The sequence below is a fragment of the Ictalurus punctatus genome, chromosome 7, assembly GCF_001660625.3.
Source record: "Ictalurus punctatus breed USDA103 chromosome 7, Coco_2.0, whole genome shotgun sequence".
In the NCBI taxonomy this organism is placed as follows: Eukaryota; Metazoa; Chordata; class Actinopteri; order Siluriformes; family Ictaluridae; genus Ictalurus; species Ictalurus punctatus.
In genome coordinates this window covers 11561686-11582964 of record NC_030422.2, presented here as the reverse complement: position 1 = coordinate 11582964, position 21279 = coordinate 11561686, and the positions used below count along the sequence as shown (strand labels likewise).

General features: G+C 41.6%; 1 protein-coding gene across 4 annotated transcripts in view; it reads right to left on the bottom strand.

Moving 5' to 3' along the window:
• Window positions 1–21279, bottom strand: part of dpp6b (dipeptidyl-peptidase 6b) — a 94733-nt gene that overhangs the window by 26147 nt on the left and 47307 nt on the right. For 3 of the 4 annotated variants that reach the window (XM_053681149.1, XM_053681147.1, XM_053681150.1), the window contains exons 2-3: window positions 5282–5396; window positions 1369–1467 (exon numbers count right to left, since the gene is read on the bottom strand). In XM_053681149.1, the coding sequence (XP_053537124.1) occupies window positions 1369–1467; window positions 5282–5396 (214 nt within the window). Of the gene's footprint in view, window positions 1–1368; window positions 1468–5281; window positions 5397–14869; window positions 15163–21279 lie in introns of those variants that run through there. The other variant, XM_053681148.1, reaches the window with a different exon arrangement.

Below are 21279 nucleotides of genomic sequence, written 5' to 3'. Positions count from 1 at the left end.
TCGTGGAACGTCTTTAAAACTTTATTTTTTAACACAAATTTTGTCCAAGATGTTTATTACTTTTCCAACCAAAATGAAATGTTATCAAAACAAGCTTTGAACCCAGACAGTTTAGATTATTACTGTTCAGTGCTCTTTCCTTGACTATATTTTTATGTAGAAAATGTTTCATTATTTATTTTTGAAGGCATGTTTGCTTTACAGCGTTTCTTCAACCACCTGCACGTTACTCTACATCATAGCAGCCGTAAAAAGATAAGAAAGATGATCACCGTTTGCTGCTGTTTGTTTATACAGTATCTCACAAAAGTGAGTACACCCCTCACATTTTTGTAAATATTTGATTAAATCTTTTAATGTGACAACACTGAAGAAGTGACACTTTGCTACAATGTAAAGTAGTGAGTATGCAGCTTGTGTAACAGTGTAAATTTGCTGTCCCCTCAAAATAACTCAACACACAGCCATTAATGTCTAAACCGCTGGCAACAAAAGTGAGTACACCCCTAAGTGAAAATGTCCAAATTGGGCCCAATTAGCCATTTTGCCTCCCCGGTGTCATGTGACTTGTTAGTGTTACAAGGTCACAGTTTATGTAGAGCAACAATTCTTTTTTTCAGATCCTCAGAGAGTTCTTTGCCATGAGGTGCCATGTTGAACTTCCAGTGACCAGTATGAGGGAGTGTGAGAGCTATGACACCAAATTTAATACACCTGCGACCTTGAAACACTAACAAGTCACATGACACCGTGGAGGGAAAATGGCTAATTGGGCCCAATTTGGACATTTTCACTTAGGGGTGTACTCACTTTTGTTGCCAGAGGTTTAGACATTAATGGCTGTGTGTTGAGTTATTTTGAGGGGACGGCAAATTTACACTGTTACACAAGCTGTACACTCACTACTTTACATTGTAGTAAAGTGTCACTTCTTCAGTGTTGTCACATGAAAATATATAATCGAATATTTACAAAAATGTGAGGGGTGTGCTCACTTTTGTGAGATACTGTATATTTCTTTAACGATTGAACCTGGTTTCAGCTTCTTGTTTCTTGTGCGTTTGTGTTAATGTGGTTATATTTCAATGCGACGATGCTGTGCGTGTATAATCCACTAGAGGGCAAAAAAAATGCATGTTTCCATATAAAATATATATTTTAAAAATTCATTGGGTGATTTGTGCTTGACATGGCACTTTGGATAAGTTCATATATCAGTTGCTTTTAAATGTTTCTACTAATATACAAATAAGCAGATGACAGTTATATTATATTGTTATAGTAGATATTAGTTATGGCAAAATTTATAACATATACAACACTGTGTATGAGGGTCAAATGAGGCACACACACACACACATAACGTACCACTGAGCCACTTGGCCTGGGGGTCGTGAACCTGCAGCTCCGAGCTGAACAGATCCTCCACTGTGACCTTCTTCTTGGAGGCCAAGCTGTCATCCTCACCTGCAGGCAACAACACACACACACATACACAGAGACAACATCAGTCTTTATGTGTGTGTGTGTGTGTGTGTGTGTGTGTATATGTATGTATGTGTGTGTGTGAGAGAGAAAGCATAGGTAAAAGCTTCCAGCTCCATAAAACAAACATGAAGCATAAAAGAAATCCTCAGCAGCTCTGCATTATTGATTCGAGGCACATAATGGATATAATGCTTTATTCATTATTAATAACACACGGGCGTGGTTCAGTAATTATTCACATAATGAAAACGCCAACGCACCACTTACCCATCTGCTAAATGTAAGCAAGACGAGAACCAGAACAATTCACCTGAACTACACACACACACAGCGGCGAGGAAATAACGAGTAAACCTTCTATCATGGTTTACGCGACACGGTTTTATACTCGACCCAGAGTGGTTAACTCGCTGCATTGTCCTACGCCTTCATACGACTCTTGTTTTGTTCAGCTACACAAATATGATCAGGTGTGAAAAATTCAAAACACTGAACACTGGTTGGTGATGAGGGTGATGAGAGTGTCACGGTGTAACGCATCTTTGGGGAATAAAGAAGTGTGACCCAGAGCAGCACCATGGGACGTTTATCCGTCAATCAAAACTGAACAACTGGTGGACCATCCAGGAGTCAAACATCTAATTAGTGGGTCACACCAAGAGTCAAAATTCAAATTGGTAAACTAACCAAGAGTCAAAAATTAAATTGGTGAATCAACTAGGAGTAAAAAAAATACGATGAGCTAGCCAGGAGTCACATATCCAATTAGTGAACCAACCGGGAGTCAAAATGGTCTGGTAAACCAATAACGAGCCACATATCTAATTGGTGAGCAAGCCAGGAGTCAACAATGTAATTAGTGAGTCACACCGGGAGTCACAATTCAAAGCAGTGAATCAATCAGGAGTCAAAACAATTTTGGTGAGCCAGCCAGGAGTAAGAAATCTAATTTAGGGGTCAAAAATCTAATTTGATTTTCATCTCTCGTTTGGCTCAACAATTAATGAACCAGCCAGGAGTCCAAACTGTAATTAGTGCGAGAACCGGGTTTTAATAATAACCGATTTGATAATAATAATAATAATAATAATAATAATAATAATAATAATAGTAATATTTAGTTTTAGGAGAAAGCACACTGGTTTGATTAATAATCTCAACTAGTTTTCAAAATAAAAGAATAAATACAAATAATACAAAACAGGCAAACAATGGAAACAAATAAAAGAGGTACAAAAATCACACAAAATATTTAAAAATATACAATATTTAAAAATATGTAATAACTGAAACTGTAAAAAAAAAAAAAAAGTCAGAATTTAAAATGAATTCTTTTATCATCATAAATAATATAAAAGCAATGCGAATTTAACTAGCAACAAGAAAGCAAATAAAGTCAGAATATCCTCCCCCTCCCCTCCCCTCCCTTCACTTCTAGTGTCAGAAGTGACAAAGAACACAGAGAACGAGTTTCACGATCAGGTTCCAACATCGTTCTAACGTCTGTGAGGAACACAGCACACACAATACACAACTACACAACTTTCTGTCTTCTGCTGTTCTCTCACCAGCCTCTCTTTTTTCTCTCGGTCACAAAACTCCGACACTGCAGACTCCTTCCATAAATGTTATACATAAATCACAACTGAACACTATCGTATCAATGTCCGCCCTGTGAACGAGCTGTTACTATAGAAACGACAAAGTTTTAAAAAAAAAGTACAGTATAAACCTATGAAACTTGTAGAAAATGAATCGACATCTGACCAATCAGAATGGCCTTTGTGTGTAACTTTGGGACTGTGATTGATATATATATATATATATATATATATATATATATATATATATATATATATATATATATATATATATATATATATATATAGCAATGTTATGAGGACAGCTGAGATGCTGATAAAATTTATCATCAGACTCGAGGGAGAGAGCGTGAGGGGGGAAAAAGTGCCATTTCCTGCATGAATGTCAGAGAAGCAGTCAATATTCATTTAATTGAAAAAGTTTCTTTATTCAAAAGGGAAATTAGTCTGGCAGCGGATTTGGCAATGAATAGATGACATGTCAATATGCGCGCACGTGCGTGCGTGTGTGCGTGTGTGTGTGTGTGTGTGTGTGCGTTTTGTTTTTCTTTTCATTGTCAATGTATAAAAAGCTAAACAATTAATTCTGTCGTCAATCATTTATGCAAATGGTGTGGGGTTGTTGTTGTTTTTTTAAAAGCACACATTAATCACGCGTCAGTCTGAGTGCAATAAAATAAGCACAACACTGCTGCTGCTTATCTCCAACGTGATGAATAAACTTATTTCTATAAATGAACAGACGGCTCGCTGTGCTGGTTGCTTCCAGATTTCTATCATGCCGTCACGCTTGAAGCTAACATCTAGCTAAAGCATCTAGAGACGGTTCGTTTCCAAACGAGAGCTGGCGACTTCGGAGCAATTTGCTGCAGCGACTGCCGATGGGAGGAGAGAAGAGCGCACGTGCGGTAGGCGATTCGCTCGCTGACTGGTTTTACTGGAGGTAAACGAAGGCGTGTTTCTGAGCTACCGAATACTCAAATATTTACGGAGGGTTTTTATGCAAAACATTAGTTGACGACGTTATCACTGAACGCATTCCAAGACGCCGATCTTTGCGATTTGGCTGAAAATGAAACAAACTACTTGAGAGGGTTCTTCTCAAGAGTTTTGCTCCACAGGAAATGCGGGTTCGTTCTTCGCATTCTCAACACGGAGGAACAACCAAGCAGCGTTTTTAGCACCTGCAAATAATACCAAAATAATACACGATGGAAGAAACTGCTGATGAAAATGATGGATGGAAACGAGAGAAAGGACAGAAAATCCCTGGGACACGACTGACACAGCAACGTGAAGCGGCAGGTCGTCTTCGGTCAGCGACCGTAAAGCACAGGAGCCTGAATTACACTTGATGAGCTGCAAATGGCACCTCTGATGTCCTGCCAATTTTATAAACGAGCGGCGCTATTACAGTGATAATCTACAGGCGGGATCGTTACCATAATCCACATTAAAGCACCATTACCGGGCAGAGGGGTGAGCGCCGCTTCCCTGAAAAACTCACACACACACTTTTTCTAGCTTTCTAGTTGTGTATCAGGTTTTGAATAGTTTTAACGGCAGCGCTTGCAGGTTGTTTAATGGCGCTGTATGCTCCTGTGAGGACGTGTGGCTTCTTCTACAGGGTCGGTGGACACGTTTCCTTGCAAACAGAACATCAGGCAAATCGGGTTTTAACGTCATCCGTTGCAGGAAGCTCGTGTACAACGCGTATTGGAAAACGGATTTATCTCCGCTTAATGTCACGCAATCGTGAAGTTTTCAACATCTTCAAAATACGAGAGTAAAAAGCAGCAAGTGTGAGAGTAAAAAGTCACAATTGTGGAATAGTTACAACTGCGAGATAAATCTGCGTTATATTTTCTGATACGTGGCAGCTTCCATGAGCTACAGCTAATTTTGGAGGTTAAACAAATCTATTTGCGATTTAAAAATAAAGAAGCGAAAGCTTTCACTGGAGCAACAAATATCAGTTACTAGACATTTCTGCGAGACGGACAGAACTCAGGACGATGACTTATATATTTATATTAAATTAAAGCCCTTTGGAGGAATGTTGCATCTTATATATTTTCCAAAAAGCTGTACAGGAAAGGGTTAATGTAGTGCTTCCCGTGTCCTCCGCGAGGTTCTTCAGTGAAGATCTGGGTCAGGTTTGGGGGTTTTTGTTGTAACGTGTGAGGACTTACGTGGCGTGAGCAGGATAACGGAGGTGATGATCAGAGAGCAGATGAACAGGATGACCAGCAGAGCGATGGCTATTCCCTTCCAGTTCCTCTGAGGAGGAGCGCTACCCACCAGCTCCTGTTAACAAACACACACACAAAATGGACGTCATTTAAAAAAGTTCTAGTAAACACTTCTGGTCTGTTCACTGATTAGCGATTTCGTCGCGTCTCATTTCCAGAGGAGTGCGCCGAAATACGGTTTCACACCACAGCAATGTAGAATTCTGCGTTCCGATTGGTCGGAAGGCGTAGCTTAATTTTCCATAACAGCAGCTCTGATTGTAGCGCAGGTTTATATTAACGCTCTTGTTCTGAAACGTTACTGTTTCCATGGTGAAGTTTTCTGTAAGGAGGCGTATGGAAGGAGTCTCCAGTGTCGGCGCTTTGTACCAGTCAGAGGTAAAGCTGGAACTTTAAGCTTTAAGCACACTGGTTTCCCCCATTAACATGTTTCTCCGCTGCAATCCTTTCTTTCTGAAGAAAACAAACAGCTTGTAATTTTGTGTGGAGATAAAAACAGAGCGTCAGTGTCAGAGCGGGGCGGTAGACTGGGTGTCGTTAGCATTTCGGGGCGTGAGAGGAAGACGGATGGAGCGAGCTGCATGACTGGGAGCTGTCTGTCTGTCTGAGCGAGGTCCGCGGGGGAAATCGGAAGTGTGCTGGGTTATTTTTAGGATAAGACTGAGAGAAGAAACTGAATTGACGTGAATAAATCAGCAGGGAGAAGAAAAACAGACAGCGAGAGAGAGAGAGAGAGAGAGAAGATTAACAGAAAGCTAGAGGTGTCTGGATCCTGAGCCGCTGACGGACTGAAATCACATCTGCACGGCTCTAGCACGCACACAGAATAAAACAAGCGATGCGACACCCTGAACCCTGTTCTTCACCCGCTTCACTCCACTCCTCTTCTAGCTTAAAAGTCCATTGTTGGATAACTTTTCCCTTTATTTCATTGTTCAGCTTCTAAAAAAAAATTGTTATAATTATGATTGTTAGCTTTCAGTCAGATGATTAAAAAAAAAAGAGAGAAGTTCACGGTGTATTTATATGTTTGGGTGTAACTCATGTCACGGTCACGTGACGCGCATTGACACTATAACGATAGCGTACGCTGGTCCTTTTTATTCTGAATAAAAAGTCGCAACTACGAGAATGACAAAGTCGCAACTGCGAGAATAAAAAGTCGCAATTGCGTAATCAATTGCGAAATAAAAACAATTGCGTAATAAAGAATCACAACTTTGAGATAAAAAGTTACAATTATGTAATAAAAAGTCACAATTGTGAGCTGTAAACTGTAATGGTTAATATCCTAAAATAACAAGTTAAGTCAAAATAAAAAAATGTTGAAACTTTTGTAGATTTCAGCTATTTAAACTATTTTTTGAGAATTTTAATTTGAATATAATTTGATGTGAAGAAGCGGAGACGCCTGAGAGCGAGGAGAGAGTTTCGGTAAAGAGCGTCGCTCCAACACTGATAAAAACCAACCAAAACGATGGATTATTTTAAATAAATAAATAAATAAGTAACACTTTTCCACTTTAAGCACAGCTGGAAGTGCTGCAGTGAGCGCTCGCAATTATGCACGTCATTTACACGCTGAAAAACATTCAGAGTGCTTCAGACGCTTTAGAAAGTGCACTTCCTGTCGTTACTTTCCGCTCCTGTACTGTACTGAGTGCCGAAAGGAGACGTATTTAAAAAAAAAAAAAAAAAAAGTAGGAGGGACGGTTGAGACTTTTCATTAAAACTTATTACAGAGGGGTGAGACGGGCGTGTTGGGGTTTGGCGGCGGCGCGGGTCTGTCGCTCCGAAGACTTCAACACATCTCCTCTGATCGCTGAGTCAGCATTTCCATGGCAACCCAGAGGCATCAGGACAGGAAGCAGGAGTTCGGGATGGTTTTTGGATGAGCAGATGGGGGATGAAGACCGACACCAACTCGCTAAGGACCAGCCAGAGGGAGAGACAGACAGGCAGATAGACAGACAGATAGATGGACAGAGAGAGACAGGTGCACCAACAGGCATACAGGTGGACAGAGAGATGAAGAGAGAGAGACAGACAGATATTTGAGGACAGACAGAAAGAGACAGATTCACAGACAGACGGACAGCTAGGCAGACAGAGAGATGGACATGTGGACAGACAGACCGATGGATAGACCCACATATAAACATTAATTTTAATTAATGGATAGACAGACAGAAATATGAGGACAGACAGACAGATAACAGATGAACAGGAAGGTAGGCAGACAGATAGATTAGACAGACGGACAGGCAGATGAACAGAAACTGATAAAAAGAGACAGACAGAGAGATGAAAAGACGGACACATGAACCTTTTCACGGTTGAGACGTATGGACAGACAGATAGCTGGACAGATAACGACAGACAGCAGGAGACAGATGAACAGAGATGAATAGACAGATGGACAGCTTGGCATACAGACAGACAGACAGACAGACAGACAGACATACAGAGAGACTGACAGATGGACAGACGGACAGTAAACCATAGGATTAGAGAAGCCACAGATCTGCAGCTTGTGTGTTCTTCCCCTGTGATGCTGAGCATCATGGGTAATTTGTGCTTTAATAAATAAGCAGTGGAGACAGAGAGGATGAAGAGCGCAGATCAGGGTTTCAGGTTCGAGGAGTCAGGCACAGGAAGCGTCTCTGTGATGCTATTCACACGGATACACATCCGTAAGGAACGCTGTAGGCACTGGCACACACACACACACACACACACACACACACACACAGTGTCCGTCTCGAGTTCCTCTCGGCCTCTGGTGCCAGTAAACTGATATCTGACCTTCTGTCTACTGTTTATATCCAGTGCATGAGAGGTTCACGCTTCGGTTAGTGGAAAAACGAAACCCTACTAGACGAGGGTCAGTCTCCGTTGCACTGCTCCAACCAGGACGCAGAAAATAAGGGCATTATGGGGATCGCGGGTTCTAAGCCAAGGAGTCCAAGAGAGCAAAACCAGTCATGACGTCTGGGTGGGAGGGGTTTACTCTGTCTCTGTTACCCTGTCAATCGCAGCGACACTAGGGTGTCCGTCACGGGTGTCCGTCACGGGTGTCCGTCACGGGTGTCTGAGAGATTGTGTATGAGGAAGAAGGCGGGTAGCGCTTCCCTCCGAGCGCGTTAGACAGTTGAAAAGCTTCAAGCTTCCTGATCGGAAGCCGGCGCATGCTAGGAGAGAGATGAGATTAGGCGAGACTAAATTAGGAAGGTCGCCGGTGTTATGGGGTCATGTTTAATCGGAGTGCATGATGGGACAGATACACAATCGTCCAAAACCGACCCTTTTTGTTTAACACGTTCCATATTTGGTCATTGCTTCCTTCTTGAAGCCTTCTCTATCTCCGAGAACCATTGAAACGTTCCGTTGCCTCATCACTATAACTATAACTAAAAGAAGAAAAGGTCTGGTTTAGCTTTTGTATTATTGCTTGTTTGTTTGTTTGCCCCCCCATCCCTCCCCTGGGGCCATCTCGGAATATGCCGAATGTTGATTGGCGGTGCTAGGTGCTGTCTTTCAGAATGAATGCAGATTTTATTTGTGCAGCTGACAAACTCTCAGAAATGAATCAACGCGCTCTTCTATCGCTCTTTTTCTTACTCCAGCGATGAGAGATTTTCTGAAGAGCTTCACTTTATATCTTATTCATCGTGTGCTGGAACCGACAGAGCCTTTATTTATTTATTTATTTTTCCCTCCAGCACTTAGTGCCAAGTGCGCACTGAGGGGGCTTTAGAGCGCTGAAACGGATCGAGTGTTTGATAGGCACACGGGGCACAAGGCAACGCTACGGTGGACCTTAAGAGTCCAATTAGTGTCCTTCACAGCAGTAATAACGACTGGATGGAAAAGTTCTGATTAGAGCTCGAGGAAACGCGTGTACATCGATGTTGCTACAGCGAACATCCTGAACGTCCTAACAATGCTCGAGATATGTGTATGAGATAAACAAATCATTAGCCGAATCTGGACACACGCATCAGCTCTCGCACTGTAGCCAACTTTATTTTAACAACAATCATTTATGCACCTCGCTGGGTTGCTGAAACTATACAACGGCGAGTCCTCATCAGTTAATAATAATAATAATAATAATAGAAATAAAAAAAACACAGCTACTGAGAAACTCCACTGTCCTGAAGATGTCTGGCTTCACCACACGCGTTTTTATTCCGTTTATGTGAAGCGTTCGCCGTACACGTCCCTGTGCACGAGCTGTTACTATAGAAACCATTACTTATCCTAACAAGCTCATTAACGTAATCCTGAGCTACTCGCAGAGCTGCACTATAGAAAGTTAAAATCAACACCTTCTGACCAATCAGGATCCAGAATTCAGGGGTGTACTTGAGGCAGTGGCGCCGCACACTTGCTGTAAAATGGCCTTTGTCATTTAAATACCGGGAAGCACAGTGAATCTGTCTTGGTGTGATTGATATTTTCTGCATATTAGATACATTAGAACACACTGGAGAAGAGATGGGACTGGTGTGATACCCAGTACCAGTATCAATACCAGTACCAATATCAATATCAATATCACTACCAATGTCAGTATCATTGTTAGTATCAGTACCAGTATCAGTACCACTGTCAGTACCAGTACCAGTATTAGTATTAGTATCAATATCAATATCAGTACCAGTAATGGTATTAGTATCAGTATCAGTATCAATATCAGTACCAGTATCAGTATTGGTATTAGTATCAGTATCAATATCAGTACCAGTACTGGTATTAGTATCAGTATCAATATCAGTACCAGTATCAGTACTGGTATTAGTATCAGTATCAATATCAGTACCAGTATCAGTACTAGTATTAGTATCAGCATCCATATCAGTACCAGTATCAGTACCAGTATCAGTACTAGTATTAGTATTAGTATCAATATCAGTACCAGTACTGGTATTAGTATCAGTATCAATATCAGTATCAGTACCAGTACTGGTATTAGTATCAGTATCAATTTCAGTATCAGTACTGGTATTAGTATCTGTATCAGTACCAGTACTGGTATTAGTATCAGCATCCATATCAGTACCAGTATCAGTACTGGTATTAGTATCAGTATCAATATCAGTACCAGTATCAGTACTAGTATTAGTTTCAGTATCAATATCAGTACCAGTACTGGTATTAGTATCAGTATCCATATCAGTACCAGTATCAGTACTGGTATTAGTATCAGTATCCATATCAGTACCAGTATCAGTACTGGTATTAGTATCAGTATCAATATCAGTACCAGTATCAGTACTGGTATTAGTATCAGTATCAGTACTGGTATTAGTATCAGTATCAATATCAGTACCAGTATCAGTACTGGTATTAGTATCAGTATCAGTACTGGTATTAGTATCAGTATCCATATCAGTACCAGTATCAGTACTGGTATTAGTATCAGTATCCATATCAGTACCAGTATCAGTACTGGTATTAGTATCAGTATCAGTACCAGTACTGGTATTAGTATCGGTATCAATATCAGTATCAGTATCAGTACTGGTATTAGTATCAGTATCAGTACTGGTATTAGTATCAGTATCAATTTCAGTATCAGTACTGGTATTAGTATCAGTATCAGTACTGGTATTAGTATCGGTATCAGTATCAGTATCAGTATCGGGCCGATAACACATATCGGATATAAAAGGAAACGGTATGATACTGAGTACTCGAGGATTCAGTAGTAGTAGTAGTATCGATATTTGAACAGAAAACGTGCATATCGTTGCATCTCTGTGCTGGAGAGATGAACATTTCCCAATGTTTCTAGTGTAAAATTAAAAACAATATCTAATGTAATATCTTCTTCCCCGACATCATCGCCTCTGGCCTTCTCATTAGCATCCAAATTTCCATCCAGCTGCTTTGTGAAAATGTCTGTTCTCGAAAGCACTATATAAACTGAATGAACACTAACGCACCGCGCGTTCAGGCTGTAGAACGTAGAACATGAACGAACGGACACTGGTTAAGGAGCCGTGTATTTCCCTGTGTACCGAGACCAAGGCAGCGGTGGTTTATACAGCGCTCCAGCAATAACACACCGCAGGGCGACTCCTCATTACGCTAAATACAACACTGACCAACTAATAAGGAGAGAAAAGGTGATGTGGAGAACGCCGAGCAGGAGCGCAGAGCTCCACATCACCCTGTGTGCATGAGCGAGTGTCAGGACAGGGATACAGCTTCGTCACCTGGAAATGTAAAGACAGGTTTTAATTCGAGATGTGCCACCTCCTTCTCCATCTCTCTCTCTCCGCATCTCTCTTTCTCCCTCTCTCCTCCCATCTCTCTTTCTCCCTCTCCCCCCCATCTCTCTCTTTCTCCCTCTCCCCCATCTCTCTTTCTCCCTCTCCCCCATCTCTCTTTCTCCCTCTCTCCCCCCATCTCTCTTTCTCCCTCTCTCCCCCCATCTCTCTTTCTCCCTCTCCCCCCATCTCTCTCTTTCTCCCTCTCTCCCCATCTCTCTTTCTCCCTCTCTCCCCCATCTCTCTCTTTCTCCCTCTCCCCCATCTCTCTCTTTCTCCCTCTCTCCCCATCTCTCTCTTTCTCCCTCTCTTCCCCATCTCTCTCTTTCTCCCTCTCCCCCCATCTCTCTCTTTCTCCCTCTCCCCCCATCTCTCTCTTTCTCCCTCTCTCCCATCTCTCTTTCTCCCTCTCTCCCCATTTCTGTCTTTGTCCATCTCTCTCTCCCTCTCTCTCATCTCTTTTTCTCCCTCTCTCCCCATCTCTCTATCTCTCCCATCTCTCTCCCTCTCCCTCTCTCCCCATCTATCTTTCTCTCTCAATCTCTCTCCCCCATCTCTCTCACTCCCCCCATCTCTTTCCCCCTCTCCACCCCCCCCCCTTGTCATCTCTCCCTCTCTCTCCCCACCTCTCTCTCTTTGTCTCTCCATATCAATCTCCCCATCTCTCCCCCCCCCCCCCCCCCTTGCCATCTCTCTCTTTCTCCCCACCTCTCTCACGACCCCTACATAGGGGTCTAATTCTTCATACCAGACTTCACTGATGTGTTCAGCGCATCCGTGATGAAACCTTGGACCCGGACCGTTTCAGCTGTTTTTAATCCGCTATTATGCGTCGCTACGACTTCTAGCTAGCGTAAACACGTCTGTACGTACCGTCACCGTGTTTATAATGCCAGAAAGACACTCTATAAATGATCCCTTTGCTTCACATGCGTCCAACACACCACCGCCGACGCTCCAGCTTTGAACCAGAACCGATCGCTCATAATTGTACTTCACGGCGCAGTTCTATTTTACCTCGGCTCTGAACGCAGCACTGTGCCTCCCAATTAATCCCGTCTATTAGACCCACTTCATCAGCACGGCCACTCCAAAAATAGCCCCCTGTTTTCTACAGCTATTCTCAGGCTGCTCTTTCGTCTGTGCCTGAACCCTAATCATTATCATCAGAGACCTACTTCGAGGGTGAGAAACAGCTTGAGAGGACGTGATAAGCGTGCCTTCTTTTAATCACGCGGTTTTTTTTATCTTTTACTTTTTTTTATTTTATTTTAATCCTGTTCCAGGCGTTCCAGAAATCTCTTCGAAACATCCTCACATTTCCTCTTTCATTCCAGAGGACATGCTAGTTAGCAGGAGAAGGCGGGTCAAGATCGGAGAACGGTGAAAACAAGGTCGATTAGAGGCGTGATTAATTGATGGGCTGAAAATTAATCAGTGAATAACAGATGCGGCGGTTTGGGTTAATTGATTTTAATAGCCAGGAGGCGCAGGATGCCTTGCTCTGGCTCTGACAGACAGGAGCGCTAACTAAAGAAGTGAAATAAAGAGCTACAGTTCAGTTCGCCATCTGTCCAGTGTAATGTGCGGGTGTTCATGTGGAATTCCGTGGAAACAGTTCAAGTGTAAATAATTGGTGTATTGGCAAGATGTTCAGCTGCTCGCCGAGTTTTCTGGACATGCGTCTTCTCTATAAATAAATATTCTTATCAACCACATGCACCACTTTTACGCTTATTTTTCCAAACTCAACCTTTCGTTGAGGGTGAAGTAGAAGTGAAAATTTCTTCTGACCTTGAGATGTGATTTCATTTCCATTCACAACACAACTCAATCAATAATCAATTCTCTCTTTTTTTATTTTATAGATTTTTTTTTAGAACACCACTTAATGCTTTTGAAACATGGTATGATTTTTCCTGTCATGAAAATTTCCATACTACTTAAAGACCCATCACTAATCTCCACTGCATGAAGACCCATCACTAATCTCCACTGCATGAAGACCCATCACTAATCTCCACTGCATGAAGACCCATCACTAATCTCCATTGCATGAAGACCCATCACTGATCTCACTGCATGAAGACCCACCACTGATCTCACTGCATGAAGACCCATCACTGATCTCACTGCATGAAGACCCACCACTGATCTCACTGCATGAAGACCCATCACTGATCTCACTGCATGAAGACCCATCATTAATCTCCACTGCATGAAGACCCATCACTGATCTCCACTGCATGAAGACCCACCACTGATCTCCACTGCATGAAGACCCATCACTGATCTCACTGCATGAAGACCTATCACTGATCTCCACTGCATGAAGACCCATCACTGATCCCCACTGCATGAAGACCCATCACTGATCTCCACTGCATGAAGACCCACCACTGATCTCCACTGCATGAAGACCCACCACTGATCTCCACTGCATGAAGACCCATCATTGATCCCCACTGCATAAAGGCCCGTCACTGATCCCCACTGCATGAAGACCCATCACTGATCTCCACTGCATGAAGACCCACCACTGATCTCCACTGCATGAAGACCCATCATTGATCCCCACTGCATAAAGGCCCGTCACTGATCCCCACTGCATGAAGACCCATCACTGATCTCCACTGCATGAAGACCCACCACTGATCTCACTGCATGAAGACCCATCACTGATCCCCACTGCATGAAGACCCATCACTGATCTCACTGCATGAAGACCCATCACTAATCTCCACTGCATGAAGACCTATCAGTCAAAAAGACCTTACAAAAAACACAGACAATCACAAGTAGTCTTATTTATCTATTTATTCTTTTATGGTTAAAATATTTTTTTTTAAGTTGTTTTGAATTCTGTAAGAGTCCATCACTGTCTAATAATACTAATCTACTCTACACCTTCTGAAAAACGCCCCTCCCACAGGTAACGCGTTTAATATGCAAATGACCCTTAAGGCAATATGCAAATTAATGTATTTAACGACATCTCGCCACTTTTTTTATTTCATTTTTTTGCGCATGCGTCAAGCGACTTTTCCAATAAACGCTAGAGTTCGCAACAATTAACAAATCTAAAATCCTCTTACAGGTCTAGCTGCGAGGAAAACTCGCCACAGTAGTGCGTGCTACGGCATTTTATCGACTAAAAGAGAAGGACAGAGTGATGGGAATGTCGGTGTGTAGCATGGAGAGGTGTTGGGTGAAGCCGACATGACAGGTGGGGTTGCTGCTCTGCTCCTACCTGCTCCTGCTGCTGAGGCGTTTTAGCCGACGCGCTGCGCTCCTTAGCCGAAGTCATGGAGGCACTGAGATGTGAGGGAGATAAGCGCGCTGCTTCAGGCGGAAACGCGTGTGTGTGTGTGTGAGAGAGAGAGAGAGAGAGAAATAAAGATGTGACCAGGCGCTCGCGACAGTTACAGTAACTACCCGAGCTGAAATGGAAAACTGCGCGTGGGATCACGCTTGAGCGCTTGGTTGCCTAGCAGAGAGAGCTGCGCGTGAGAGAGCAGAGGTGCTGTCGGTGGGCGGGGCCAAATTCATTCCCGCTCTTTTTTGGAAGCTACTTTATTAGTCTTATATCTCCACAAAAACTGTATTTTCCACCAGGTTGTTTTTGCGTGTGCGTGTAATATATATTTAAATATATCTTATCTTAAAGAAACGAATGTGATAAGAACGACTTGTGTCAACTTTTGTGAACGACTTTTTTATTATAAAACGTGGCGGATTTCTGACTTTTACATGTTTAACAAAAGGAAAAGAGTTCAATGTTATCCTTTTGCTCCCCATCATACTATTAATGTTGGAAGCACTATTGTTGTCCATTAACCTTGACTGGAGTGGTTGGCGTTGCCACCTCACAGCTCCAGGGTTTCCAGTTAAATCTCAGGTTACTCTCTGTGTGGAGATTCATCCGGGTTCTCCGGTTTCCTCCCACCGAGAAGTGGACTGGCTATAGTCAATCACTCCTAGTGTGTGTTCCCAACGAATAAGCTCCAGATCCACCGCCACCCTGACCAGGATAAAGCGGGTACTGAAAGTAATTGAGAGCTTTGTTAATTATTGACATTTTATTAGACTACTACTTATATATGTAAACATATATATATATATATATATATATATATATATATATATATATATATATGCTTCCGTCTGGTTCAAATTAATAAAGAAACAGCAATCGATTACAAGTCTCGCAATCCAAACGGTCCCAGAATCAGTCTATGTCCGAAAACACATCTCTTTCTCTATGTTCTTCTGTCCTCACCGAGACAGCGTTTCTGTCCAGTTCAAAATAAACAAGATGGTGGACGTCGGATGTGGTACTGTAGTTGTTGTGCCTGCTATCCTGTTTGATAGCTTTGTTAAAAGATTAATGTCGACAGCACATATGTTTTAAAAAACTCGCCGCATAAATTAAAAGAGGCGGAAAGTAAATAAACGTCTGACGGAAACGACGCAGGTGTTTTTTACGCACGCGCAGTATAGGGATGTAAGAGTTTACAGGCGTTTCAGTGTGGACGAGCGATTTTTAGAAAACGTCTGAAAATGCCGATGTCGACAGAGGGCGCTTTAAAACGAAAACGCAGATTTATCCCGATTTATCTGGACGTAGCCTCAGACTTGGGTGGAGTGACATGCAACCCTTCGAGATCTCAAACGCAGAAGAGTTTTAAACCTGAGCAGGCCGTTACATAAACAAATGCGGCAAATCTGATACGTTGTGAAATATTTACACCGTTATCAATCCAAGCCGAACCTCAAGGTCTCAACCTTGTTCTCGTCTGCAAGGTCTCTCATGATCAAGCTATTATACTAAGAACACGCTGATATTGTCACTACCGCTGTTTGGTTCGCTGAAACACTCAGCCCTAATTTTAGCATTTGCCTGACACCCTTCCTTCTCACTCAGTCACACACACACACACACACATGTTTCACTTCCTGAGATGCGTCACACTGCGTTTTCCCTTTTCCTATCATGTGGATGTCTCTAGAACGTTCGAGGCAGGCGCTAAGGAGTGACAGGTCTGAAAATGGTAGTGATCGCACGAAGGTGTCCGTCCATCAAGGAATAATTTCTACAGAACGTGCATCGATTCGACCTTCATGAGGTACAAATCGAACGCTGATGGGAGCTCGCGGTATATTAATGAGAGGGAGGTGTGTGTGTGTGCGCGTGACAACAGAGGCGTTGTACAATCATGTGGCTCGTCGCGCGTGTTAATAATATTCCATGGAGACCTGCCGTTAAATCCAGCGAGAGAGCATATGGAAACAGAGCTTCGACAGCTTCGGTTTATGTGAACGCCTAGCAGAGATTTGATCCAGTACTATAATTTGCTGAAAGAATTTTTGGTAAAAAAATAAATAAATAAAAAAATAGACGTACTGGTTGTAGACATATTTCAAGTAAACAGATTTGGATTCTCCGGCTTCCACTGAGCTCCCAAGAACATGCTGGTGGGTTGACTAGCCAGGCTAAATTGCCCCTACATGTGAATAAGTGTATGCATGGTGCCCTTTGATGTACTGGTGTCCCATCCAGGATGTACTCCCACCTCGCATCTCTTTCTCAGCGTTATGAGTTAGCAGCGACGTGCGGTTCCGAGTGGCATACTGACGGTCTCTATACTGAAGACCAAGATGTTGTCAGTCAGTGCTCAGGGCTTTAAAATGAAAGAGCAATTGCCAGAGCTGTTTAGCTATAAGCGGCCCCGTACGACCCCCGAGCCACCAGGGTGCGATGTAAAATGTAGAATTTTTTTATATGTTTTAAAAAAATACAAGGTTCTCCAGAAACAGACCTGGAAACATTCACTAGATAGGTCAAAGAAGTATGCTAGATTAGATGAATCTCCACAGATATTTGTCTTTTGTGAAAAACTCTATGCATAAAATAGAACTGAACTGAATGAAAGAGTGTGAAAAGAAAAAAGAAACCACGTGTCATCACCCAAACAAAGCTATTGGTCAACGATGCAAATGACTGTATTTACTGCCGAAAGTCCACGATGCAAAACTGCGGCGAATTCCATTGACTTGAACGTCACTTCATTTGGACGACAAATAGCAAGAGTGACTCAAGTGTCTCTTATATGCCTTCGTGTATGGTGGCTTTAAAAAAAAAATTCGATCAGACCTTCCTGTGCCGTCACATACAGCTACGCTACGTCCGTTCTGCATGCTAATAGACTCTTAATTCCCTTTAATAGAACACTCATTCATGTTTTTTCCTTTTGATCACAATGGTGGTTGTTGTGGCAACTAAGTGCAGAGGCCTTGCTTGTGTTTTTGTGTGGCTAATAATCAGAGGCTCTATAAAACTCTATATGAAATATGAACCCTTGTATATTTCGGGGAATACTGTAGATCCAACATAGGGCTCATTTGTATTTATATTTTAAAGCATTTACTTCTGGTTTAACTTCTGGTTTTGGCCATGCCCATTTCAGGTTTAAACTGGAATACAGATTCAGATAGGTTTCTTCCTCACTTTACATCCGTTGTACTTTAGGTAATATATGGTGATGATACTCAATTATATGTTTACATTCCGCTGCAAACCTAAAGCACCGAACTACTGTTTTGTGACTACATTTGGTACGAAATTTCATTTCCAGTAAACCGCCTTGGTTTTTTTTTTTTTTTTTTACTTTGTTTTTGTTTTTTTAAACAAGATATAATGTAAATCTGCAGCATCGATACATCGTACAGTTCCAAGGAAGGACGTCTCAAAACCGTTGGCCGGAGCCACATCGTGTTTACTAGAGTGAATATCGATATATTAGCAGATGGTTCATCGCAGAAGCCAAACAAAACATATGCTCATTATGCTGAAGTGCAAGCCAGCAAGAAAATATCTTCCTTTCATTTAGCCTCCAGCTCAAGTGCCAGCTCAGCTGAAGTGTTTTTCGCATTCGTCCTCCAGGTTGTTAAGAGCTGTCGTTCTCCAGAACCACATAAGAAGAGTCTTTTCATGCCTTCGTTTTTGTATCATGTTCAGTTATTGTTTGGTGCACCTCATTCCAGTCGCTGTATGGGGGAAAAAAAATAAATAGGAAAGTTTAAGTTCTCCGGGAATAAGACGAGCTGTTACTGAGCATCCATACACACCAACGGTTTTAAACGCAACAGCAATGAGCAGGAAGAGAAAATTATTCGAATTGGACAGACGGAGTGTTCCAGGTTTCTTTTTTTTTACTGGGTTGGGCCAAACAGGTTACCTTCTCTACGTATAGTCGAATAGGCAAAAATAATTCTCGTATGTAGATCAGTTTAAACATGAAGACAACATGGAAGAAAACTGCAGCTTGGAACAAAACGTGACAATACGTTAAACATCCCACGCACAATTGTTCATGGGTCTACTTACTACCAAGTCAACATCACCATCTGAGAATGTCGAAATAGCTCAAACTTTTAAACCTGTCTTGTATTTTTCTCAATATCTCGAATTCTAGTGGTTGTTCAGACCTCGGATTTTGACACAAAGTCAATTAAATATAATGTTTTAAAAATCTTAGCATATTTATCTGTTAACGTGGGGTTTATAAACCACTAATATCACTCATGTTCAGAAAGTTTGCCCATTTTTCCACTCTTTCCCATTTTGAGGACCTCATACGAAAATACTGTAAGAAAAAAATCTATTCTTCTGTGGTGACTTCTGAGCATTTAGACAGATTTTTATTTATTTTTTTTTAAACAAGAAAACAAGTTTGTTTTTAAGTCTACCAAATTTCACTCAGCCTATAATAATATTTCTGGAGATATTCAATCCTAAACATGGTTTAAGAGATAAGACGTTTTTGTTTTTGCTTTTTTAATTAGAAAATTTTTCAGGCAAGTGAAAAAACATGATGTTAGAATTAAGCCAAAATACATTATAGACTTAATGAATAAAAATCCGAGACGTGCAGCAACAACCCTATCTGAACCGACACAGAACAGATATTTATGTTATATACTTGATATCTCAGTGTGACCTTGGATTTGGGATTCGCCACACTATCCTTCTTCCACTGCAATTTCCAAGGACTTTTTTTTTATCCAATCTTCTGCTAAACTCAATCGAGTCCAAACTACCTCCCTGAAGGCCGTGATTGAAAAGATCATGGGCTTCGTTGCCACGGCAGAAGGGAAGATTGGCCGGGTTTGACCTGATCCTTTTGCACAATGCAGAGTTAATGGAGGTGTTTACTTCTTAAACTCTATTAAACTCTCAGAATGGAGAAACCCTGGTAAGAACGCCCTGGAGAATCAATAATGCGATTACTCATTAGACCTCTTTAAATCGATGTGCAAACCGGGTAAGAAGACTCTGAAGTAGTGATTTAAGACGCAATTATTCGTCCTGCGGGCTAAATGAATTCCGAGGCAGACAGAATAGCTATTGATTGTGAGATGACCAGAGTTGTTTAATATCAAGAAAGAAAAAAAAAAGCAAGGAACTTCTGTGTCCTGAAGATGTCGGAAAAATTACAGCTTAACCTCCGACTGTTGCAAAGTGCACACACTGGAGACTCCTTCCATACATGTTACATAAATAACTGAAAACTTCACCACATCAAACGATCGCACACGTTTTTTTTTATTATAGGAACATTATAGGAAACGAATCAACACCTTACTAATAAAGTCTTGTAATGTAACGTTTTTAAACATGTTCTCTAGTCTCACACTCTGGATTTGCTTACAGACATGTTTAGAGTCAGCTTATCAGCCATCTAACAGAATAAAATTAAAAATGAATAAAAAAAAACATCAGCTGTCGGTGCTACATAAACCACAACCCTGATGCAATATTTCTGAAATATGAAAATGTTTAAACGCTGCTGTTTGCACTCATGAAGAACTTCATGTGCCGTTTTCTTGTTGTTTTGAAATGGAAATCACATCCAGTTGCAATGCCTTCTGGGTAATGTCTGCTTCTATAGTGATAATGACTCCATCCCTCATTTAACGGTCGACTGGTAAACTTCAAGCAAAGCAAAAGAGCAGACCTTAAATTGAGGCTAATGGCAAGGGGAAGTTGACAAGGGCATGATAAAAGCTGTTGAAACACAGCCAGATTCTCTGATGAAGTCCCCATTCCAAGTTCACACGTAGCTTTCAGAGCTCCGTGACATCATTGTTCTTGTGCTCATCGAAGCCATCACCTGCACCATTTATGATTCAAGAGATGCTCGATCTGATGTGGCTAAGAAATAGTTCTCAACAACACTCAGGTGGTCAACCATTACGCCCTAGAGTCTCTGAAAAGATTAAGGAACCCTAAAGATTTGAGTGCAAAAGTTACGATAATATTTACGCTGGGAAAGTTACTCGCATTCAGAGTCGGGTTTCACACACACACAGTGTCGATTTTCTGGTCATGTTTTCAGATTATGTAAATCGCCTGTGCGGATTTCACAAGGTTGCTGTATGTAAGCAGTATCTATATGTAAGCAGTATCTCTGAGTAATGAATAATTACAGAATAATGTCATATTTATGTTTAATATTGCCCTTAGATGACATTCCATAGTGTGTTTGAGTGTCTTTACAGACAAAATGTACATTTCAACGTGGCATATTGTGGTTATATTAAGCTGTCAGACAGTGGCACTGGACTTAATACCGCTCCTCATTCAAGATGATACATCAC